Below are 26,779 nucleotides of genomic sequence, written 5' to 3'. Positions count from 1 at the left end.
AAAAGTCCGACTGAAACCGCACAGACACCACAGGTTTATGAAGTGTGGGCGGCTCAGACAGAAGCGTGAGCAGGTGGAAGCCGCTCCGTGTCGCTGCTGCTGCCCTTTTAATGAAACACAATCCCGTTGGGGAGGAAGAAACTCTGCGCAGCGAGCAAGCAGGGAAATGCAAACATTAACTTAATTCATCAGCGCCGGTTGACAGACACCGAGGAAGAAGCGGCCATTCGGAAGTGGGATTTAATCTCTTGCGTATCTGAGGAGGAAAAACAAAGAAGCAAAGAGAAGAAACTTCCTGAAATGACCAGGGTTCTGCGAGCCTGAGCTTGACAACCCGGTGATTCGAGTTTACGAAGAAGTGCTCTCATATTTCAGTTGTCTCTCAGCAGCAAGAGGACTTGTTCGAAGCTGGCGGACGGGAAACGAACTCTGTGGACCGCTAATCATCTGTGGACTTTGACTGCGTTTTGAAACACAATTTTCCTCTCAACCCACCGCCAACAGAGCATATATATAAAAAGGAGTTGTTCCTCAAGTCAGCGGCAATGGGGTGAGTAATCCAGAAAGCGCTGCCCTTCAGAGCGCCTCTAATGACACCTGCACTGACTGACATGTTATGCGTGTGTGCGGTGAAAATACGGCAAAAATACCTCTACAACTGTCCAGTTTACCTGTCAAGCCTCTGAATAAACGTGATTATCATAGTCGCTGTTCCCCAGCGTTTGCCTATGATATGTTGGGAGCTGAGCAAGACCCTAATTTACTTTTATACAGCCAGATTATTTGGCAGTGTGGGAAATTTTAAGAGGTGCCTTCAGCTGCTCTTCGCTGTCTGTGAGATATCCCCATTTGTAGTAGTAATGCTTGATGCCATATTTCTAATTATTATTCTTAATTTTTTAATAATATTTGAGCAGATGGGTCGGTCTAATTCCTCTTTTGAATACTTCAGCTGTCTGTAGGAATATGGTTTTGAGAGTGTTGTGATATGGTGGTGTCAAAGTCAACACTGCCCACAAATAAGGAGAGATGGTACTTCTGGGAGTGTGTGTATTTGTGTGTGTGTGTGTGTGTGTGTGTGTGTGTGTGTGTGTTGCTACAGGGCTGGAGGTAGTGGTGTACTCCCACAGTTGTTAACAGGGTACAGTACATTATTTTGCCTCCATAGTCTACTGTGGTGTGAATGTTGACTCTGTGGCTCAATGCCATAGTTATGCAATCACCGGCCCTCTTCACATCTACATATATTACTGAGTTTTCTTTCTGGAGTACCTGTTCCTGTTTGCATGGCTTTTATTTGACTTAGAAATGGCAATAATAACAGCTCAATGTAATTAATTCCTTTCAGATTCAAACCTGTCCCTGAATAATTTATGTAAACTTCATGAATGCTTCCGTTTGCGACATTAAGAAAGATTTTATTTCTGTACAAATATGAGGCAAGGTATGAATAATAACCCGCATTAATGTTCAGTAATTAAGTCACTATTATTAATTAAGTGCCACCCCATGCCACAGTGCTTGTTTTTCCTCAGTAGATGAGTTTTGTTTTTTTATGTGTAAGAAACCAGTTCAACAGTCCTGACTCCTTCTCAAGAGTTTGGCTTACTCATCCGGCAGGTTAACTGAAAGGAGTCAGTGGTGTTCATGTGTCATGAAACTGGCCCAGCAGACCAGCAGCAGCAAGCCAGGAGGTCACACCTACTGACAGAGACATGACAACTAGTTTCCCTTATACATTCACTGGTTTCAGTCTGTGCCAACCAGTAGTGTCACTTGACAGCTGAATACTTTTTTGGAAGGCGGAAACAAACGGCTCCCAGGAAATTTCATCTGGCCCGCCATTTTGTAATGGCATATCTAACTGGTAGGATTTGTTTAGGGTTGCAACTAATGGTTATTTTCATTCTCCATTAATCTTCCAATTATTTTCTCAATTAATTGTTTGCAGTATTTCACAAGAAGATTGTTGAGCCCATTCTCAGATATTTTTGCTCAAGAAATTACAAAAACTGTTAATCGATTGATTAATCGACTCATTGTTACCAGAACCTAAGGTGACATTGCTTTTTTTGTCTGACCAGCAGCCCAAAATATTCAATCTATTTATCATAGAAGATCAAGAAAATCAGCAAATATCCACATATAAGAAGCTGGAACCAGCAGATGTTTGACATGTGACTAGTCAATTGATAATAATTATAATGTCTAGGGCTGCAACTAAAGAGGGATTTTAATAATCAGTCAAAAAAGTTAATCATAGTGTTTTAGAGTCATTAAATTGCAGCAGCACTTTAAAAAAAAAAAAATTCAGTTTCCTATTGAATAAGACAAATAAAGCTGGAAGTCATCACAATTAACAAGCTGAAACTGAGTTGTTGGCACTTTTTCTTGTAAAACAACTTGAAATTATAATTATTGCCGACTTTTTCTCTAAATCGATCAATTGTTTCATCTGTAATATTTTTAGCTCTAAATGTGTTAAAAACTGTTTAAATAATAAACTTTATTTACTCAAACAAAAGTGAAAATCAAGATTCAGTTCACATGCGTGTTTAATTGCACATTATATTACCTCCTGATTACACTTGGTAATGATACAATGTGTCCTGCCCAAAGTGACCAGTCAATAAAGATAAAAGTGTGTGTGTGTGTTTGGCAGTAGGAACGATAGATCGCTTGTTGTGTTTTTTGCAGGATTTTTTGCAGGTGCGCCTTTGTCCCTGAAGCTCTTGGCTCCTGAATGGAGTTATAGATTAACTATAAATCACACACACATTAACACCCTCAGTATCTTGTCCCTTTCCTACCATAGGTCTGTGATCATGTGATCTATCAGTATCCTCTTGACCTTGACACATTTATTATTGATCACGACATTTCCACATGCTTTATAGTGCACAATACTGTATGTATTAGTCCAAATTATGACACTGTATGTGTGCAGCATGCCCAAAAAATCAAATATGTGTAATTCAAGATTACTAAATTAAAATAGGTTGAGGATATTATGATAATAACAGTGGGAAAGAAAGTGATGGTAATTGTATTTTTAAGCACAGTTTCAAGGCTTCTCTGGAATTATTCCAAAATAAAGCTCAGATTGCCTGAAAGCTCCTTCCCACTGAATAAGCAGTCACACAGACAGCAATGCAATCAGCATATTGCTATTTAAACTAAGCCATGCTGGGAGCAGCCCTAACACAGGGATAGATGATAATCTCCTGGCTGACCAGAGAGTGACAGCTAAAGGCTTAACACTCATTGATTAGGCTCTGTGACATGTGACGTGGCAGTGGGTCTCTTGGCTGCCCGGGCAGGAGAGTGGACTGAAAACCTAATCTGAGTGTGTTCTCTGTCTGTGGTTGAAGGCTCGAGGTGAAGGTGTAGCAGTGTAGTAGGGGAGTAGAAGCAGGTCTCACTGTTAAAGAAACATGGGTAAATGAAAGGGGACAGACTGACGGCGGATTGGACATCTCCTCACCAGATGGTTGAGGCCTAGGAGGCCATCTGCTGCCATGCTGTGCTTCTGTGGAGACTTCCTCACTTCCTTTTTCTCCGAGCTCTCAGATTAAGTTGGACTCTGCATCCTATTCCCTCAGTGTGATGGAGGAGGACCTGCTGTGGTTGCTGGTTTGAATCTGGCCTTCTGCCTTTGTCGCATGTGATTCTCTCTCCCTCACCAGTTTAATGAGCTGTACTGGCATGAGGTACAGTTCAGTAAACTGTAAGCCAAAACAAGGGTAGTAATAATGAAGGTCACCTTTAACAATGGCAGTTAAAAACAGTATCATACCAATATAGTAAAAATGTAGAATAACAATGAAATTAGGCTGCAGCTAATAATTAAATGAATCATTGATCAATCTAGCAATTATTTGTTGATTATTTTCTTAGTCCAGTTGTTCCTCACCTGGGACATGATGAAGGGAACAAAATATGTCTTATTAATAAAAAATCCCAGTCGCTCCTTTACTTATTAATAACGTTTCAGTCCTCAGACATCATGAATTTTACCTGATGAAGTTCTGTGGACTGGAACGAATGTTAATAAAGTGGGCACAAGGGATCGATATCACTCGTGTGTGTGTGTGTGTGTGTGTGTGTGTGTGTGTGTGTGTGTGTGTGTGTGTGTGTGTGTGTGTGTGTGTGTGTGTGTGTGTGTGTGTGTGTGTGTGTGTGTGTGTGTGTGTGTGTGTGTGTGTGTTTAATCTGACACCACTGTCAATAAGACTTTCTGGAGTGTAAGAAGTTTGTTGTAATGGGTAACTATCTAATGAAGCTGAAATGCCAAAAACAAACATTTAAAATCATTAAGAATACCAGTCATGAAATAGGATATTTGAAATGGGTCTTTTTTAAATGGTAAATTAATTTGTGCTACACAGCATTTCAGTATAAAGTATGTGTCTCACTCAGCAGGGATCTTAGAGTCCAGGTTATTGCATGCTACAGTATCTGTGGGCAAACCTGCCCTTCTTTGCCCTCCTGACATCATTAGTAGAGCACCGTGTTTATTGCGATAAAAGCCCAGGTGTTGTAGTGATGATCCCACAGAGCTTTCCTCTCCTGCCTACTTTGCTCATTCACTCAGACAAAACACTGCTCTCACTAATAAGGCAGCTCTGCTCCCCAGCAGTCCTCGCAGGTTAAAATGATGGAGAGCCTCATCTCTGTTCATCTGACATAAGAACAAGATACGGCTAATGAGAATTCAAGTTATTAAATTCAGTTTTTTCATGTTCACAAATGAGTGCCATTCTAGTCGTCACAGCACATTTGTTTCTAATTTGCCATTTTCATACCTACATGCCAGAGTCACGGGATCTGTGCACCTTGCGACCTAGATATGAGTTTCTCATTTTCCCTCTTTGACAGATTTGGGAGAAGATGTTCTTTTGTTACTCGGCGCCACAGAAAAGTCAATTGTAAGTTACTGCATTGCTGTCAGCCCCAGCAGAGAAAGTGAGGAAGGATAAGTGTCAGTGTTCCTCCCCCTACTGTACTGTAGATATTTGACAGGTAATGCAGCTTTTGTTACTTAAGTTCTTTGAGTAGCCAGAAATGCAAATTCCTTGTATTTGTCAGACCACTTAGGTTCAAGGACAGCATTTTATGCTGCAAGTAGTATAATGATAAGAAATTGATGTAGCCTGGTGATTGTCCTCCTTTAGTGCCTGTCTCATTGAGATAACTTGGCCGTCGTGAATTTGACACTTGAAGTGGTTGAGTAATGTAATGTGTTCACTGCCCATACATTATGGACATCAGCATGCTAAAGAGACTTCTAATGCTCCCAAAGTTGTGCTTTTTTGTTAATAAGACTGTTGTTGCTGTATGGAGTGTGTTTTCATTAGGTCACTGACAATGTGGAACATTTCACTGAAAATGGTTCATGTTTGTATTTTGCCTCTGGAGGATCCAAAGGGGGAAAACATATTTCTAAACATGCCAGTGACCTTATGAAGTCCCACTGGCAGAGAGGCGTTATCTCGCTAACGAAGAGATCCTATTATAGCATTATAGGCTCATTCATATCATTGTGCCTGTGGGTCTTCACCCAGTAGTACCTGGATGTACAGTTGACTAGTTTATTAATCCTCAGCCCATTTCACACTCCCAACATGGTGTAAAACCCAGACATTGTGTGTTGATGCTATCTCTCTGCTGACCCATTTAGAGGGCGACTTACCTCCGTAACAATACTGCCAGTTAAGAAAAAGCCTGCACTTACTCCACTAAAGAGTTTCACTGTGCAGCGACAAGTCAACTCATCGCATAAAAGGAACAAAAGTAATCAAATAGACGGCTCTATGTTTCATTTTTGAGCGGTACAGCATTGTGAAATTCATCCCTTACACTAATTTATGTATATTTGCGTCATTACATGTGCTGCCTCACATGTGTGACAACGTTATGTTCACTCTCTGTAGGAACGTGAAGAATGTTGCAGTGTGCATATCTGAAGCTGCTGAGACTGCTGATTCCTGTTAAACGGCTACAGAGCCTGTTTGAGATTTGACATGAAACTGTTTGACCTCTGATTCCCAAATCACTCATCAATATCCAAACCGCTGACATGTGTCTCTTTCATTCAGACAGAGAGGATGACTGATTGATGAGGAATGTTTGTTTGGGGAATGAGCCTGCAGTGGATTCTTGAAACTCAGGAATGTGGACGAGGCTGTTTTCTAATTCAAAAACATACCTGAATTCCACAGGTGTAGCAGAACACAAATGCAGCGTGACTGCAACCTCTCACATTAAAATCACCATTCAAACTCTCAGTCAAAGATAGAAGCCGGCTGCTGTTCTTCTACCTCTCAGGACACGGTGTCATCCTGCATCATCTTAAAATGTCGTCTTTAAGCAGCAGGATTATCCCTCTCTCAGCAAACTTCACTTTAACTCTGGAGAATATGATGTTAAGGTAAACCCCAGGTGGTGATCAAGCTAACATTTGAAAGGATTTAAGAGAACAAGAGGCAGGCAGGCTTAGTCGTGCATCACTCACAATATTGCTGCTCCATATTCCTGGCAGCCTTTTATGAACACGTTTCCTCCTCAGAATTGAAATAATAGTTGGATTTTGTGTGCCATCATAGCTTTTAGTGATTATAGATTGATTAAATGAAAAAAAAAATCCATATTTATAGGTACAGTGCAGAGCTTTCCCTGCAGGTTAACTTAGTCCTCAGGTATCCGGCTGTCAGCACATTCCTTCGTTTTTAATTTATTCTTTTGCTGGTACACAACACGATTGCTGCATCAACAATGTGGATGGGCCTGAGGTGGGTGTGTAGGTGTACGTAGGCATAGACAGTGCGGACTTACTCAAACCTGCTCCCCCCCACACACAGTAACACACACACACCTGTAAATTATTTAAAACACCAGATGGGGACAGAGCACCCGACAGTCAGCGGGAGAAAGAATTTAGCGGTCACAAAGTCCCAAATGTCGCCTTCTTTTTTTATCCAGTAAAATCAATCAACCTAATGCTTTTTAGCTCGGAAAAGCAGATCACTGGATTTCACCAACAGTTGTGTGAGTGCATCCATGTGTTCAGCAGTGGCCTTTCACTTCTCTTCCCCTGCCAGTGTGAGCTGGCTCCAGACACCACCACTGCAAAGGTCAGCGTGTGTGTGCTCGCGTGTGTGTGCGCTTGTGTATGTAAAGCGACAACAGTGATCTGTATAATGGGTTTTGTTGTTCCCAAAACAGATGAAGACTGAGATTAGGCTTAAAGGGGACAGTGAATTTATTAGGCTTTCATTTCTGTGAGAACCATAATCCCAATGGAAGTAAAAGCTTTATTAGCTCATGAATTTTTGCTGCCTGCCTGCCTGTCTGACATTATTGTCACCTGGACCTCATAGTAGTACATTAAAGTAATACTGAACTGAATGTCCTCTTGACAACTTGCTTTTGCGAGTTGCCGTAATGCATAACAACAACAACAATGGTACCATCTGTACCCTGTTAATGAAACCTCTAGCCTCGCCATACAGGAGGAGGATGTGTTTATGTTTCAGCTAGCTTTAACAGCCGTTTGGAATAATTTTAGTGACTTTTTAAGAACATGCTCTCAGATGATTTGGATTTAGGCTTATTTTTCTGCACACATCCCTATGCTCTGAAAAATGCAATATTTGTAATGGTTTTTTTGTGCATGAATGATTTTTTGCTGCGCCAAGCAAAGTGTGGCTGTACCACTGTGTCCAGCTCAGCACCCTTGTGCCCACTTCACACATTTTGTTGAAACCCTTCATGTCATGAAAGTAAACGGCAGGCCAGGAAGGGAAAGCAAATAGAGGAAGAAAGAATACTAGAAAGCATCAGGCTTTCACAAGGTTTACGACACAAAACTAATGTTGCAGAAAGTTGCTGGAAAAGGTCTCTCCTGGGAGCATGTTTGTAACCAAGTGGGATTAGTGATTAGTGATCTGTTATGTCAAAACGTTTTCAGTAGCCCCTGATCTGAAACATACAAGCGACTTTACAAAGAATGAGGCCACCTAAATCTAACTAATCATTAATAAGAAGTGAAAACTGAAAAACAAAACAAGACAAGACAAAAAACTACATGACATCACACAGCATAACCAAGACCACCAGCCTTAAGGGCTGTTTATATCAACATTTACAATGGAAAAAGTTCAGACCAAAATCTGTTAATTTCAATAGAATCACTGCGATCAGTGGATTTACTCACAGAGGCAAATTAAATACTCATGATCATCATCATTCACACCAAGTTCAACTTTGCACTGCCAATTGAAAACTGTCACGACAGTGCTGACTTTTGAGGGAATGTAGAGGGAGTCTACAATAAAGTAAGTTATAATATTGGTAAACCTTTTTAATTTTATATAAATACATGTCACCATACACATTCCTGTCTGTCAACAGTTAACAGAAACATAGTAATGCGCCAACAATGGCAGTGAGGGTCGAGGGCACGTCGACAGCAGGGGGCAGGTAGCAAGCAAACATGGATATAAACAATGCATGGTTCTTAAAAATGTTCAAAAAACATTATTAGGAAAGAAATACACTCTGCACATTTTTTAGGATGCACACTGTGTTTTGGTGACAAACACTGAATATAAACATAAGCTTTGTTTTGAAAACTCCAGAGTGCATGTAGTCAATACATCATGAATCTTCCAGAGCTACTTACATATTGCACGAGGACACATGAATGACTTTCCCAGTGACACTTTTTGGTGTGACCTGGCACTTAGACCCATAGAGAAGACAAAGAAGAACATCCAAGAATATCTTTTCTAAAAATAAGAAGAGACCAGGGCGACTGGACATGCAAAAGATGCCAGGACAAACCAATAAAATGTATTAATTGCGTAGACATCAAGATAAGAAGACAAAGAGGAACACACAGAAACGCAGAGGTGATTTACCAACTTTTCCATGTAGGCTGTAAAGAGGATTGTTGTACTAAGCAGTGTCCGCCAAGTAAACTTTGCCCTGTCTGAAAGACGCATTCACTTCACATTTTGATTCCCAGCGAGATAAGTGCTTCCCATCTGTCTCCCCCATATTCTTCATTTACATCCATTATTGAGTTCTTGAGGTGTCCTCTGATCCCTCTCATCCAGCCACTCCACTTAATTATCCCTCGCTCTTGGAACTTTGTAGAAGAGCATCAACCACCTGCCCTCACCCTTTTTAAATGAGAATTTCCAGTGGCTAATTTAAACCCGTAGGGTCCAGTCTTTGTAAAGCACTTCCATTAAAGGGAAGTGCAACTTGCAAAATGTTCTTTTTGTGTCAAGTGCCTGTATAGTTTGTATGGAACTGAGAATATGCGTGTGCTGCATGCAGGTGTGGTTATTTTTACCACAAGCTGCACTTGAGCGATGTCCTAGAAATATTCTTGGATGTGACAACGTGGCTGTTGAATCTGGTAAAAGCGAGAAAAGTAATAAACAGACAATTCTTGTCTTTTAAAATGTCTAACAGTAGTGAAGCTAACATGGATTTTTCTTCTGTCATTTTTTATTAATCACAACTAACACAATAGCTGAAAAAAAAGACCAAGCTTGTGGCCTTCATCAAGATAAATATTCTCAACTGCACAATCATACACTATACCAGGCCAGTTGTGGTAAGTGTATAATATATAGTACGCTGTGCGCTTTGATGCTTTAAACAAAACATAGAAAGAGGAGAGGATTTTGTGAACATATTTCACAACAGCTTTCAACTCTCGACATCCAAGTCAGGCTATGGTATTAGTGTGTATGTGTGTGTACAAGTGATAGAGAGAGAGGATAATCACAGTGTCTAGAGAGCGAGAGAGATGTCTGTGTGTTTGTGTATGTCATGCAGAGGAGGAGCATTTTCACTGTATTTTTTCAGTCTGCAGTCATTCAAGTTTAACAGGCGGTCTGATCCTGCTCCTTCATCCCCATGTTGATGCTCTTCTGAATCACACGGGCAGCGAGCTGCTCATTGCCGGGAGGCAGATTACTTCACCCTCTCAAAGATAGATGACATGATCACAATCATTGTTGAGTTGGGGTTTCATTGCTAATTCCATTCCACTTTGGTAAAATACTCATATTTGTAGCTTTTTTACTTGAAAATGTTTGTAAGTTAAACCAAAATAGATTGTGTAAGGGACTTAGAAGGATTTGGATTCAGTAGGAAGATTCGATAATGTATTTGGATTAGATAAAATGACCAGATATGGCAGTACCACTAAGGACAGAAACTCTGCTTGAGTCATGTGAATACTGGCTAAAATTGGTCACTGACATGACTGAGGAGCTCAGCAGAGTTTTCATTTACTTATTCCCTAGATGGCAGGAAGTCATGTTAACATAATATTTCCAGACACAGTTGTAGTTTTCTCTATAAAGGTGATGCATCATTGGTTTTATTACAGGGTTCATTTCAGGGGTTTAATTGAACCATTGAGGTTAATAGCCTTTAGATTCCCTTAATCCTCCATAGTACTCGTATATCACTCATTACTGTGTTGGTGTTGGAAGAACAAAACAGTCAGTGGCTGAAATAATAACATGATGTTAATAAGAACTTTTATTGAGATGCAGATCACAATGATGGCAAATGTATACAAACATTGGTGTTTTTTTGCAAGACAACAGCGAGTCTTCTCTTGTTTGCCTGTGTTACCACAAGTAGATAACTGTCTCGACTGTATTTGGTGCACATGGGAAATCTTCCATTAGACAATGCAGAGTGCACAGTCTCACACAAACACCTAGATATGTGTTACTGTCACCTTTGGGAGGGGAGGGGGTGTTGATGTGCTAATGGCTTTGGGTTGCTATAAGGATTTAGGGTTTGTGTTACATTATCACCTGCCCGTCCATGCTGAGACTCTCAGGTGTCGGCATCTCTGGAGACGCAGCACAATGTCTCTGCAGGCATGATGTGATGGAGAGATATTAAGAACTCAATACACACTGTAACTGTGTGTGTTTGGCTAAATATTGCGAAATGTGGCTTTTTGATCTGTGGATATTGTCTTGCTCTGTGGTCCGTCTCTCATATAGTCCCTCTCCACTGTCCTCTGCTCTCCAGGGAGCAGCCGATCTACACCACCAGGGCCCATGTCTTCCAAATTGACCCAACCACCAAGAAGAACTGGGTTCCTGCCAGCAAGCAGGCTGTCACCGTCTCCTATTTTTACGACAGCACACGCAACAGCTACCGCATCATCAGCGTGGATGGATCCAAGGTATGTGTGTGCGCATACTCTGTGTGTGTGTGTGTGTGTGTGTGTGTGTGTGTGTGTGTGTGTGTGTGTGTGTGTGTGTGTGTGTGTGTGTGTGTGTGTGTGTGTGTGTGTGTGTGTGTGTGTGTAACCATATCAGAAAGAGATGATGGGAAACATTTACCTGCTCTCAGGAGAGACAGTTGAGGCTGAGGAAGAGCACTCAAAGCCAGAACAAAAGGAATTATGAAGCATATTAATGTTACATGTGCAGCATCAACCTAACCTGGACCTTTTGATATTTTGGTGCCCTCCTGCTTGTGATGTGAGGAAAGTCATCTATGGCTGCCTGTTTTCCCTTTAAGCATCTGACTCGTTAAAACATTGGAGGAAAAATGGATCGAAATCAAGGCTTGGCGATATGATTTGAAATCAATATCATGACACTAATAAGGATATTTTTCCATTATCAAGATATATATGTATGGCAAATGTATGCAAAATCACGCATTAAATAATAACACCGTCGTTCAAAGCAATGGACTGTGTTCTACAATCGTGCAATACATGAAACCAAACTCTTCATATGTGTAAAACAACAACTTAACAATAACTTAATCAGAATCATTAATCAAATCATTGTTTAGTCTATAAAATGCCAAAAAATAGTGAAAATCCAATCCAACATAGTCAATTTACATTTGTAGGACGATAATGATATAGAATCATCATCATGACATGATTTGGCTAAAAGTTCCAAAATGGTAATAATTATCACTCAGCCCTAATTGTAATGTTTATAATATAAGATAATTGTTGTTCCCATGCAGGGAAATTAGTGTCACATCAGCACAACCTGAAAAACAAGAATACTACATATATTGTGACCATCTGCTATATGCATTAAGAAGCACAACAAATAAAAATACTATAGATACTAGAGCATATACACCATACATAATATACAATTTATAATGACAGAATATGTACACAACTACACATATTCATGTTTAGGCTCACAAAGCATCACTGTATATGTGATTTAACCTGCTGTGTAGCTAAATCGGCCTCCATTAAGATAGATATGAGTTCATGAAAGGCTTGCAAATATGCGTTCATAGTTCAGCACAGGACAGAGCAGTAATATGAATGTTGAAATCAAAGTCTGAACATCAGCAAACTTCCCCTTAACAAGAGCAGTCAAGAGCTGCATACCTGTTGAGTCGCAATTAAACTCCATTATCTATAATTTAGTGTCATCAACAAACAGCCAACAGTAGTCATACTTAATATGGAGCTTTTAAATAGTGGTCCTATTGGATCAGGTTTTCTTCTTTTCAGTCAAATCCCTCTGCACCGATTTTCTAACTAATTTTATGTTTTTCTTTTGAATTCTGTATCACAAATGTGTGTTGAAGAGCAAGGAATTACTTGGTTATAGAACAGGAACTGCATGTGAACATTCGCAGTGTCTTTACAAGTAAAAACAGCAGACTTATTTTCCAAAATGATTTTGATTTGTCATCACAAGAGCAAGTGAAGATTTAATCATGCATGTGATAATAGACACCATATGAGCGTGCCTGTATCTCATATTCACACCTTCTTCCTCTGCTAACTGAGAGAGTAGATTATGTGTTTCCATGGCGATCAGAGTCTTCTCTCTGTGTGAAAACTGGAGGAGGGTTATGACAGCGGTATCCCTCTGCTGACACTGCCAGGCAATCACCTTTTGGTACAATCTTAAATCACACAGATTACCTGCAGAGCCGCTTCAGAGACTGAACGGGTTGACAGTTGTTTGGATGTGTTTATGTCCTCATAGTTGGTTCTTTTACAGCACACCTCTCTGTTTGGGCCTGCTGAGTTCAGTGTTAGGATTACCAACCTGACAGCTGAAGGGTGGGTCTCACAGGAACTCAACATAGACATCTGAATGTAGAGTATTTGCACAGCAAGCAATTTCTACTGTAGCTAAGGGGAAGCTCAGTGACAAAAAAATGCAAACCGCATATGAGATTTTAGTTTTGTGTGTCCCTTTGACCGTCTGGCTCGAATATAAAGAGCTTCTGTTGTGATTTTTAAATAAGGAACACATTTTCCTGTGCAAGTCGGAGCTTTTCACTGAAAACATCTTTTTAGAATATATTAAAATGCATCATTTGTCTGTTCCTGCATAGCATTGTTGAGTCAAGCTCTGTTAGCTTCAAAATAGCTCTCTTCCCACAGCTAGAAACCAGAGAGGCAAGACTCTAATCTGTTATGTCATCAAGCAGCACTTATGGAGCTACAGCCCTGACAATACTACTTGTTTTTTCTTTCAAGTCCCTTATCAAAAAATCAGTTTTCTTAGTAACAAAGAGATTGGAAATCTACATTATTTCTGGCTAGATGCATCTATATTTTTGTATCACTATATCCTCGAGGCCAGGGGTCCACTCTCTGCTCTCCCACTCCTGTCATCCTCTGTGTCCTCCTTTCTCTCCACTCTCCTGTAGCCTGGTGTAACAGAGCAGTATGTGTCATAAAATGTCTGCAGGCAGCAGCTATATGTAAGTTATGAGGATTAAAATTGACAAAATAAGATGTTTTCTCAATTTGAATAGAGATGACTCCTGCTGATTTCAATTTGATCCGTTCCCAGTTAATTTAAGTAAGTCAAAGTGATGTCGGCATGAGCAAAGTAACCGAAAGCGAGGAAATGTTGAGTCATATCAAATAAATGTTAAATATAGGTTCTAGTTTGTACACTAGCTGCGAGGGAGACAGGTCTGTCTAGAACAATAGTCTGTGCTGCTGTACACACTAACTATGACAGACCGTCAGCTTATATTCGTCCATCCGTGATGGCCGGGCAACTCGCCGCTGATGATATGGCAAGTTGAGGACCATATCAGCACTTTTGACTCTCGCTCATCCTGAATCGTGCTTCTCATTCAGAGATGTACCAAGCAGTATGACAACGCAGTGAAGGGTTTTCTTGCTGTACTTTATGAATTATTCCAAGTGTGATAACTTCCCGAGCGAACATGTAAAAAACTTTGCCTCGTGTTTCTCTCTTACATCTTATTCTCTCTTCAACCACCTATTATATCTTTATTTCTTACTACTTCTCTCACAGCCAGTGTCCAACATTTTTTTGGCTCATGTGCCGAGGGCAGGTGAGCTAAAAGACAAGTTTCTGCCAAGAATAAGAATTCAAATTCCAGCATGAGCTTGTTAAATGTGTTGGTAGGTTTGCCAGATGTTCAATTTTAAACTAGTTAAATGTATAATCCATTATTACAACCAAGTTCCCTGTGTTGTCACTTTGCTCCCCTATAAAATTGTGGCTGCACCCCAAGTACACCGTGTAGTTTCTCTACCTGTGTGTCATAAGCGTTAGCTGCACTGGGGATGAAGCTGAATCCAGTATTTGCCCCCCACACTTTTAATTTGTAGTTAGGGTGAATCACTAAAATCAAGCTAGATGAGTACTTTACTGTATATCCATACATCATGATGAGAGAATGCTCTGGGTCGATACAAGTCCCAAAACAATCATCCATTAGGATTATGGTGCACTCACACCAAAGCTGGTGTGCTTATAAACAGTGTTGCATATCACTATTTCATGAATGTCATCTAAAGCATGATATGTATTTGTTAACTTCTTCCAATGAAAATGTTGCTGTGCATCAGCCGACATTCAACACATCAGGCAGAATCATGTTTTGTCTTGTATGCTGTAATGCTGTTTATTGCGACTGAAACTGCCCATTCGTTCTTGAATTATAGATGTTAGGGCAAACTGTAGACTGCAGAGGAGGCGACATGCAGACCCTCCAAATTTCAACAATGCTTAGTGGAGCCCTGTGTGTCAAACAAGCTGATTAGTTGATCCAATGTCCTGTCCTGGACAACTTTTTCAATACGTTTATATTCACATTACCCATGCGTGTTTGCTTATGTGCAGCTTAGTTAGTCATGAAACTAAATGTAATGTTATGTAAGAGCCTTAGTAATAGGAAAACACATTTGCACCCCGGACTCCAAATAAGTTAACCCCATTCCTCCTTTCGAAAACCAAACCTGCGTCATTGCCACCAGGGAACACTGTGTTTTCACTGTCCTTGGTATATGGTGAGATGAAATGCATCAAGTTGTTAAAGCAGTTGGCAGACATACAAAAAATATTTAACATTTCTTCATCTACATCACACCTCTGCTTGATGAGCAATCACAATCTTCCAGTTTGCTGTCTGCTTTGATGAGGGGACGCAGTAACCATCATCTCTGCCAGTTCCTCCTGTTCATCATCATGACCATCCTTGCTGCCCATTTGTTGCCATTATTTTGATATACACCCTTCACAATCCAGGCTTTGTGCAGGACCTCACTGAAGTCTACAATTGTTGACCACAGTAAAATAGTTATCAGCAAGTACAGAAACACTGACCCATTTACTTTTTTTTTTTTTTTTTTTTAAATAAACACAATATTTAAGTAACATTAAACATTTAAGACTTTTCCTTCAGACAGTAAAAGTCATAGAAGTTGATAAATTTCCTTGGTAAGCCTGGGAAACTTTAACAAACAAGTGATTTTTTTTTTTATAGGAACACAGCAGAATTTCATATTTTATTTGCAGTATGTGCAGGTTTTCAGCTGCCCAATGTGGTATATAAAGACATGGAAAGGTCATGTAATTTTTAGACAAGACACTTTTATAATATGTGGAATGGAGTCACAAGTTAGCCATGGATTTTGGCTTTCTAGAACACCAAGATTTTTCATCATCTTAAAAAAGGCTACCACTGTGTGTAGCGGTTGTGTCTTTTCTTCCTCAGCTATGACAAAGTCTTCTGGCATTTGGTGCTTGACAAGAGATCACAGCCCTTTCCCTCCCATGTTCTACATCTTCTATCTTACTTACTGACTGACTCTGCAGATTCTGTGCGCTCTGCAGACACATAATCAGCAGAGGAAGATTTCTCCTATAACCTCCTGGCTGTCTCTGAGTTTCTAACTGACCCTCAGGCCACTGGCTAGCCGAGCTTCGCTCTGCACCTCATGTGCCACTTGATCCGCAGCCCGGCTCACCACCGGCACAGCTGCCAGCGTCACTCTGCCCTCCCTCCTTCTGTCACTCCCTCCCACTCTCACTCGCTTGCTCATTGAGTCGTACAGTCATACATGCCAGCATACAGTCACAGGGCCCACGAAGATGGGGGCAACCAGGTATTCCTGTGTGATCATTAGTTGGGATTCCACATCATTTGTCTATAGTTATTTTTTTTAATTTGTTACTTATGTTTGTGTAGGTATTCAGCCATAATACAGGATCAATAATCTGTTCAACAGCCTTGTTAGGCGTAAGGCTGGGCAGTATGGTTGAATTCAGTGTCACAATATTTTTCTTTTTCAATATATATCACAATATTAATCATGATATGGCAAAACTATTCAAAATTACATAAAATAATGAAATAGTTGTGTCTAAAAAAAGTAAATAATGCCCATCACATTTTTTTAAAGGCCAAGGTGATGTCTTCAAATGTCTTGTTTTTTCCAACCAACAGTCCAAATCCCAAAGATATTCAAATCATAACAATTCAGAAGCTGGAAATAGGGGATGTTTGGTATTTTTGTTGGAAAAATTACAATTGATGAAAACAGTTACAGATTTCTCGCCGATCAAGTTAGTTGACTTCATTCAGTTCTACATCAATCAAAACGCTTCACATGTAAAATAAAAACTTCAAAGACACATTTGTTAGCTTTTCATTACTATTAACTAACACAATACAATTCCTCTAGAAGTTAGTCATCAGTGACATTGAATTATTGCCCAGCCCTATTTGTGAGTGATGATGTTCGAGTTTTGAGTGAGCTTTAGGTGTTCAGAGCAGGTCACTGATGCAGGCTTTAGGTCTGTAGTTTGTGGTTTCATTATCCTGTTACACACCACACAGAGGTGGCAGGTTCACGTACTCACTGAAGCTTTACATTATACCTTTCCACCTATACGTTATTGAAAAACAGGCTTATCTAGTCTTATTTTACCAATTTCATTCATTTCTACAGAGACAGTTACATTAGTAAAATCTAGCGATATCAGCCCAACAAGGTAGAGGTTAACTACCTCGGTTCAATGTTAAATAGAACTTAACATAACAAGTCTGTCAACAAGCAGGAGTTCTGAACATGATGTGTAGAGAAGGCTCTGAGTTTCTAGCAAACAAAGGAGATAAAATTGAGAAGAAATTTGGACTCTAATTGGCTGATTGACAACATATGATAACTGATCAATTTGAGGGTAATCTGCGTCACTTTTCAGAAGAAAACAGTGTATTTTGATTCATTTGACATGTTCTAATGTTTAAATGGTTGGCTACGCATGTTTACCGTCTGTTTACCTAATTCTTTTGCTTTATCCTGCAGCAACGGCCCAGTTTCTCCACAATGATCATTAAAGTTTCATCTTATCTTAACACCTCTCTTTGAGACAGCGCGGTGAGCTCTGTTAAAAATTCACTAAGCTGCTTGAGATGAGACATGCGAGTGTTGTTCAGGCTTTGACCGAGTTCCTCTTCTGAGGAAATTAGGTAACATTTGTTTTGATGAAGCCTCTGAAAGAGTGATTATTTTAAAATCAGATTACAGGCACCTTGGTAAATTGCCACTCTCCTTAAAACCCCTTGATGCGGGAATGCAGCCTGAATCTGAGGTTGCAACTGTAATCTTTCCAGTATGTGACACTGATGATGTTTTTTTTAGTTTGTGTATGCGCAGTGATCTCTCACTTTAGGAGCTGTTAGCATTGTTCTTAGTTGGACACAAATGTCTAAGAAGGTATTGATTGTGTGCTAATGTGCTCATTTTGTTAGCTCAGTCTCTGATTTTTAGGTCTCTGTGTCCAGTAATGATGCAGTGAAAAGTGTTTTAACACCTCAGCCACTGAAAAGATGGAGAGAGAGACGGTGGGGGCGTAGAAAAGGACACGAGTCTGTCAGCAATTTGAATTCTCGAATCCTGTGTTCAGAGCCATGTTGCTATGAAACAAGGGCTGCACTGTGATTAAACTGTCTTCTATTGTTTCTTAATTGTTGGGGTAATTTGCGCGTGCTATTTTTAAGTTCTAAGAGATTGGGTTTGTGTACATGCACAGTAGTAAATTAAAGCTGCTTGTGTTTACATGTACATCTAGCTGTTCATATAGGATTAGACACGTCTATATCAACAATAAACACACACAAATCAGAGCCGTCTGAAATACTGTTTGAAACATTTGTTGGTTTCTGCTGTCACTGCCTTGTGCGCTAGTTACAATTTTAGACTGCAGCAGATGTTTTCTGGCAGCTGATTTACTGCATAGCTACAACAGGTGAATGTGTAATGTAGCAAATGTGGAGCTTGTAATTCGACTACTTAGAGGTTAGTAGGTCAGCAGTCACCGTGTGTGTGTGTGTGTGTGTGTGTGTGTCTCAGTGTTTATATTTTGTGAACAAATCTTTATTTGCAATTTTGGAACAAAATAACCGGTACAAATAATTCAAATGTAATGCTTGCACTTATATACCAGCCCCTACTCCCTGCGGCCTCCCATGGACTGTGTGACCATAATGAATTGAGTGAGGTATAATGTGTGGCGTTTCTTTGTTCATGACCCATGTTGCTCAAACTTTATTTGTGCTGTTTCGTGTGACCACATCTCCAAAGTGGAGGATTTTGCATTATTAATTTGGGCAGTAGACAGCCCAAGTAATACAATGTTATGAAAGTATGTCTGTGATTGTGAGGCAGCAGCCGTCTTTGGACTAAAAGCCATCCAGCACCCTGCATCACAAATGTATATTTAATGTCTTTGCTTTTATTGTATAAAATGTATTTCCTGCTATAAAGAGGGTAGAGAAGATAATTACTCTTTGAGTACTTATCAAAGATTGCTGTATACAACATTGCTTTGTGTTGTTGAGAGAGGCTCTCAAACCTGCATATGAATCTGAATCTGTTTTTATGAAGTGGATCATCAAAAATAATAAATATGCCAAATGTAATCAAACTTGTCAGTGTGGGCATCTTGAAAGACATGGGCAGGGTATTACAGATTTACTCTGCTATGAATGGAGCTACAATAGGGGATTGTCCTTTGCTAAATCAATAGGACTATTCATCATGTGAATTCAGCAGCTGGAGCTCCTTCTCTAAAATGTCTTCGCTGAACGAGACACAATTTTCAAAACCCAGCAGCAGGCATCTTTCTGAGGGAGGCTGCTCCTCAGTTGGACCAGAGACATATGTTGGAAGTCTAGTCTGTTGATTACCAGTATGATCTCTAATGATAAGTGGTTTTGTCCTAACAGGTGATCATCAACAGTACCATCACACCCAACATGACGTTCACCAAGACATCGCAGAAGTTTGGCCAGTGGGCGGACAGCAGGGCCAACACTGTGTTTGGACTGGGCTTCGCTTCAGAGCAGCAACTGGCCAAGGTGAGAGGAAACGTTTCTGCAGCATCACAACAAGTCACAAAAGCATCCATATAGCTTAGAGTCAGTGCACTATTTGTTATTAATATAACATCAGATGGGGAAACCAGGCAATCATAAACGGATTTAAGGATATATCTGATTCTTAAATCCTGACTATCACTAGTGATAATTGGTTCCATGATCTCTTAAAACTTTTTAAGATGAACTGAAATTCGATGACATCTCAGTTTGTGTTGCCACTTATCACAGCCCTTTCACGTCTCTCTTATATTTTCAGTTTGCTGAGAAGTTCCAGGAGGTAAAAGAAGCAGCCAAACTAGCAAGGGACAAATCTCAGGAGAAGGTGGAGACGTTGAGTAATCACTCCCAGGTAAATGACATCTCTCTGCTGTTTGAAATTCTGACTCTGCTGTTCCTTCACAAACGCCAAAGGGTACAGATGGTGTGTTTAGAACTATCTTCTCTGGCATAGTCAAGTACTCAAATAGTAAAGTTCAAATATTTATATGAACACAGGTCTATGAAGCTTGTGTTGAATATTACATTGCAACACAACAGAAATCAATAGTGTGAATCATCATGAATGACAAAGGTCATCCTCAGCTACTTGCTACCCGGCAAGCACCGCAGCAATTAAGAGGATAAGAAAGTCAGCAAGAGTAATAAAACAATACATGTTTCGCTGTCCTACACACATGATCTCAAATCGGTGATTCTGTCAGTAAGTAAACAGCATTGATCGAGGTAGATCCAGCCGTCACCGCCCGGTCACCGGCTGCCAGGCCCGCTCTCTGCCTGCACTGACTCCAGATGGCAGGAATCAAGACTCAGCTCTGAGACACAGAAAGCTGCTGGGCCATATGACATGATAAATACTGGCAACAGTTTTTTCCTCACCCCTCTGCTGTCATAGCTGACGTGTCCCGGGTGTTTACAGTGTTTCACCGAGAGAAGCCCAGGGCCAGGGCCCTTTCTTCACAGTCAGAGCTGGATTTATGAGACTGATTTGAACCCATCAGACCTTTTAGAAAGCTGCAGGTAAGCTCTGACTGAAACAAAACCTGCCCTGAACCATAACAAGTCTCCCTTCGTCCCCTACCAGGAGTCTGGACGTGAGACGCCCTCATCCAACCAGGCGTCCAGCATTAATGGGACAGATGATGAGAAAATCTCTCATGTCGGTCCGGAGGCTGCTGTGTTGAAGAGCGAGAACGATCGTCTCAAGAGTGCCGTAGAACAGAGGTAAGTTTTCATTTCATGGAAACATCACAACCTCTTTTAATGTGACGTATATCGAATTTGCTCTTAATGTGTTTCCCCCTTCATGATAAATTAACATAACATAACTACATGTGATATATCAATGCAATATTTAAATTAGATTAAACACAAAAGTTTACATCAACCTAAACGAAGAAGGAGTATGTTGGGTTTTTTTTGATAAAAAAATGCCTCCAATTCTAACTCTGACCCACATTACACATAATGCTGATGTTCTCTTAGATTGTTCTTTCATTCTGAAATTGTCTCCTCATGACCAAATAAATTAAAATTCACACACAAATTAGTCTGCGGCTGGTGATTAATCAATCAAACTATTTATATAGCACCTTTCAAACAAACAAATGCAAATTCAAAGTGCTTTAGAAGTGATAAACAAAACTAAAAGATAATACAAGCAATAAAAATATTGAAATAAAATTATGAAATACTATACAAATAAATTGATTATAGTAAAACACTAAAATGTTCATAAAATAACATAGAATAAAATGATAATGATCAACAGTACAATGTTGATAGAACAAATAAAAATAAATAAGTAATGATAAATAAAGTATAAATAATAAAACACTACATAAAATCCAGAATAAATACAATTGTTTCAGCTCCTCCCTGATCCTCTGAAGGCTGTTTCAGCGGCTTGGAGCGTAATAGCTACAAGCAGCATCAGCAAATGTTTTTGTTCTGCTTTGTGGAACAGATGAAAGAGAAGAACCAGAGGATCTGAGGGGTCTTCCTGGTTCATAAACCAGAAGCATTTCTGAGAGGTTGTCTGGTGCAAGGCCATGTAGTGCCTTATAGACAAAATAATTTAAAAAATAAAATAATTTTAAAAGCAATAAGAAAACTAATAGGTAACCAGTGTAAAAACTTCAAATTGGTGTAATGTTTGCTCTCCTTTTGATCTTAGTCAGCACTCAGAATTTTTAATTAATTGTAGCTGATTTATTGTATTCTTTGTTGACGAGCAGGGACAGCGTTACAATAGTCTAACCTGCTAATTATAATGCATCAGTCTCCCTGTGTTGCTCCGAGAGAGAAATGGCCTCACTTTGGACTCTTCAAATGATACAATGCTGTTTTCATGACACCCCACAAATTAAAATCTGAATCAAAATTCAGTTGAGTGCCAGTGTTTTTAGTTTGGAGGCCAGTTTCTTTCTCTGAGCCTTTGAACCAATGACCACTACTTCTGTTTTATTTTGGTTGTGCTGTAAAACATTCTGTGACGTCCAGGCCTTTACATCTGAAATACAGTTTACAAGTGAGTCAGTTGGCCTGGTGTCATATAGAGCTGAGTGTCATCAACATAGCTGTGGAAGGAGATGCCGTGCCTCCTGATGACACTGCCCAGGGGTAGCTTGTACAAATTAAATTATGATGTGTAAGCTGTATAAACTTCTTATGGAGTAGCGACAGAAAATGCATAGATGTATCTGGTTATTTGAATGTACAACTAAAAAGAGTGGATACTGTGTAAGGAGTCATGTATCAATGCTGCACTCACTGTGTGACATCTGATCACAATGCTTCGTCAAAATCAAATATACTACACATAAAACATGCTTATTTACCACCTTTCATCCTCACAATCATTCAAGTTATTTTCTAAAGTTAAAAGGATAGCAATTTAAAGGTATCTGACACATGGGTTTTACTAAAGCATGTGGACAATTTGACGTTACCAGTGCATATCATTAATTTTACTGAGTCATCCAAAAGCTCTCACAAATCAGAAAAACGCCCTTCAAGGGGCATCATATAATTTTAACTCCAAACACAGCAGCTCCTCATCGCTTTCACACGTTTTTTCTTGTTCTCTAATTGTCTCTGCACCAAACTGTGCTCAAATGTTCTCCCTCTTCATTTTTATTGCTGCTGGGATGATATCACATCCCCAAAGGGCTCAGAAATCATCTGATCTAATCTAAAGAATGATGCTGCTTTGCTCCACCATTTGATTATCTGGCCTTTTATAATCCAGATGCTGAGTGTATAAATTGGTAATTGCGTGAAATGCCAGCTGTGGTTCCAGATGGGATTAAAATGACCTCAGGGCATCCAAGTCAACTAAAACGACAGTGAGAAAAGTTAGCCAGAATTAGTACTGGGTAGCAAAACAAAATCCCTGACATAGCTGATCCAGATGGGATGAAAGACCCTGAGGTGAAGAAAATACCAATTAGCAGACCTTCCCTGGCAATACTTAAGACTTCATACACACAAGAAAATAAGAATTAAATGAACATCTGCATGAGTGGCGTGGATAACGCTTTATTTGTACGGGTCCAGTCATTTCCCTAGAAAGGAACTGAGATATATATATGGCTAAATATTTCCTAAATGGCTTAGGAAACAATTCAGAAGATACGGATTTGTAACCTAAAAATGTATAACATTGTGTGTTTAAAACTCAGATTCTAAACAAAACGTTGTTAAAGCAAAGACGTTGGTTTCATAGCAGTGCACCAAGCTTACATGTGTCGTTAAACATCTGCAGGTTGTAAAACTGTTTTGTCCACCATTGTTCCCTGTCTTTGTTGGCCCTTTTTCATGCCTTCACAGGGCTTTGGGGTTTTGTTTAGTGGAAGTGTGTCACAGCAGTGAAACAGCCGAGGACTGCAGAATGCTGCGGTGCAAGTCTGTCCACATTTGATGGAGAGCAACACACTTCAACCCAGCCATGCATAAGGAAGGGCACAGCGATGCATACTAAGCATACATCACAACCTCTCCAACCTTATTGATAAGACAGAAACACACACTGAAAGAGTGTGAAAAGATAACAAATTGTATGTTTGTGTGGATCAGAGCTGCAGCTCATTAGACCTCTGAGACTTCTCCCACTTATTTTTTTTTATGGTCTAAATATCTCCTGACAGTGTGATGTACATCACTGCTAATTAAACAGTTATGACTGGAAGGATTTTGTAGCATTATGTGTCATGTCAGTGGGCACAAGCCCCAGGCATTTCAACACTAACCTGTCTAAGTTTTTCTTCCGTTAATAACTCTCCTGGATTTCTCCCTCTCTCTCTGTCTCTCTGTCTCTCCTGTCTGACAGCAACACCAACGCCAAGAAGTGGGAAACAGAGCTGCAGACTTTAAGAGAAAATAATGCCAGGCTGGTGGACGCACTGCAGGAGTCCTCAGCTAATGTAGAAAGCTGGAAGAAACAACTTAGTGCCTGCAAGGAAGAGAGTGACACGCTCAGGGAAAAGGTAATACAGTCATGCATTCCTACAGGGAAGTTAAATGTACGCAAATGCATCAATCCTGCTGGCTGAAAAGGTGTCAAGTTAGAAACTCTGTTACCTCTTCTATAAAAGGAACAAAACTGGACTCAAATGAATGGATTCTCTGTCCTAGTTTGGTTAATCTATTACTTAAAATCTGTAAAGAGGGATGAGTGAATCCCTTAACAAATTTGGATAAATCTCAAGCAAGTTTGTCGAGATTTTCCGCTCTAGAGCAAAGTACTGGACATTTTATTAGCTTCTGTGTTGCCTGCACCAGAGTCTCAGCTCTAAGTCCACTATAAATAGAATAATTTTAGTTTCATAATCAATGTGGGCTGTTACTACAGCTGGGCTGGTGTGCAATGATTTTTTGTAACATGCTGCAAGTCCAATTGCTAGTGTCAGTTTTCAAGATGCCACCACTTAATATGCAGCATATTTAGGATTTCACAAATACCAATTAACAGATGTATGATGGGTAAACAAAATGGGAATATGTTCCAAAAATCTGTTGACCACTTTTCACAGTAGAAACTTCTCCGTCTCCTCTTTCTTTCGTCCCATGCATAGATTGCAGAACTAGAAGCTCAGTGTAATGAAGCCGATCAGGAGAAGCAGAAAAACGCCCAACTGACTGTACGAGTGCAGGAGCTGGAGACTGAGCTACGCGACAAAGAGCAGGTGGGACATCTCCATTACATTCATCTTGATGCAACAGGGCCAGTGTTGAGAGCAGGGTTGTCTGTAAGAGTTGGTAAAACAATGTTTTTTTGTAACGTAGGTGTATTTTTCCATCAAAGTTTATAGTTCACTCAGTCTCCTTCATTCTTTCTTCATCAAAGAAATCACAATTTTCAGGCTAACACTCCCACCCCTTCACCTCCTAAAGTTATAGATCTACTTTCTCTTCCTCCAACACTTCAGTGCATCTCTTCACTGTATGCTAGCTCTCCGCCTCTTGTTCTTACTCAGTACCACCCCTCTCCCTCAGGAGGTGATTATACCTCAGTAGGAAATGATAGGTTTTGTTGTGGGATCCTGGGTTTTGTATGGATCGGTCTTGTTATTTTCGCCTACCCAGCTAAACTCAGACCTTTACAAGCCCACTGTTGATTTTTTTCTCCCAATTTCCTTTTTTTCTTACTTTCTGTGCTGCATATTTATTTTCAGTAATTTTCTTGATATTTGCCCTGACTAGGTACAATTGAACTCTACTGTGAAAATAGTCAGACTGGGGGACTGTAAATTCATCCACTGACTTTGTCTCTGGTCAGAGCAGCAGGGAATTTTGGCCCAAATACCATTAGCGGCATCGCCTTATGTCTACTGCATCAGTCATCCATAATCCAAACTAGCTGACTGTCAGCTCAGCGGAGCCTAACGGTGCCGTTATTTCTAATGAGAATGAGGATGAGCCCTGCACGGACACACAGTCTTTTGACCTTTGCTCATTGCTGGTTAAATGCTGTTTCTGTCTGCAGACAAATGATCAGGACTGACTTCTTTTCTACAGTAGAGTGACTGTGTCTCCCCATCAACATCATGAAAGAAACAATCAGCCATGTGTGAAGCAGAGGAAAATAAGAGGAAGAGTAGGATCAGAATACATTTCTGTTTCAACAGCAAAAGACAGTATTTTAGTATTTTTTCTGTTCACAGTGGCTTTTCAAGTATAGGATGTAGGATATCAGGCCAAGTCCCTTTTATATATATTCTACAGTATATTTTCTTGAAGCAGGTTATAAACCTGGACACTGCAGGAAATCAAGCTTTACACTCTCTCTAAAATGTATATGAGGGTTGCAACTAATGTTTTCTTTGGTTATCAAATAAAAGATAGGAAAATTAAGATTAACTGTTTTGTCAATAAAACACCAGAAAATCACATCACAATTTCCTAGAGCTCAAGATGATGACGTTTTTGTCCGACCAACAGTCCAGTTACTATTAATTTACTATAATGCGAGGAAAAGCAGCAAACTCACATTTGAGATCCTGAAACCATCAAATGTGTGGCATTTTTGCTTGAATGAAATCCGTATAGTTGAAGATACATTTTCTGTCCATCCACTGATCGTTGAAGCTCTAGTCTTCACATTGCTTTTTTAGTCTGATCAACAAATCAGGAGATATTAAATGTACACATTGAAACAGAGACGAGCAGTACGTCCACACATCTCAGTAGCAGGAACAAGAAAATGTTTGATACTTTTGTCTTATAAATGACTTAAATGATTAATCAATCCTCAAATATGTTGTTGATTAATTCTCTGTTGATTATCTAATCAATTAATTATCTAATCATTTACTTTGAACTGAACGGCTTATGACAGTGTGGGAAAAAAATAACATTTATGACTGTGCTGTGTAAAGACCCTTTTAAATTCCCTGAGGTAAACTGTGTGTCTGGGATTTTCTAGTTTAGCACCTGGCAGCCTGAGTATTAATAGAATATATAAATCTTTTCTTCGAGAGCAGTATATCTTACACAACAACAGGAAGGAAGTAGTTCAAAGAGCTGGAGCTGATTTTGAAAGATTATAAGCAAAGAATCACGTCCTCTGGGGGCTTCA

The 26,779-nt window shown here is 39.8% G+C and overlaps 1 protein-coding gene across 2 annotated transcripts in view; it reads left to right on the top strand.

Moving 5' to 3' along the window:
• Positions 1 to 208: 208 nt before the first annotated feature.
• homer2 (homer scaffold protein 2) overlaps positions 209 to 26,779 on the top strand; it is a 31,427-nt gene continuing 4,856 nt past the window's right edge. The window contains exons 1-7 of one of the 2 annotated variants that reach the window (XM_070918684.1): positions 209 to 550; positions 11,074 to 11,230; positions 19,552 to 19,683; positions 19,961 to 20,053; positions 20,786 to 20,925; positions 24,032 to 24,188; positions 24,777 to 24,887. In XM_070918684.1, coding sequence (XP_070774785.1) covers positions 546 to 550; positions 11,074 to 11,230; positions 19,552 to 19,683; positions 19,961 to 20,053; positions 20,786 to 20,925; positions 24,032 to 24,188; positions 24,777 to 24,887 — 795 coding nt within the window. In that variant the 5' untranslated portion in view covers positions 209 to 545. Of the gene's footprint in view, positions 551 to 3,690; positions 3,711 to 11,073; positions 11,231 to 19,551; positions 19,684 to 19,960; positions 20,054 to 20,785; positions 20,926 to 24,031; positions 24,189 to 24,776; positions 24,888 to 26,779 lie in introns of those variants that run through there. The other variant, XM_070918764.1, reaches the window with a different exon arrangement.

This window comes from Enoplosus armatus, chromosome 1 (assembly GCF_043641665.1).
Source record: "Enoplosus armatus isolate fEnoArm2 chromosome 1, fEnoArm2.hap1, whole genome shotgun sequence".
Lineage (NCBI taxonomy): Eukaryota > Metazoa > Chordata > Actinopteri > Centrarchiformes > Enoplosidae > Enoplosus > Enoplosus armatus.
Note: the sequence above shows the minus strand (reverse complement) of the source record. Positions and strands in the feature narration are given on the sequence as shown.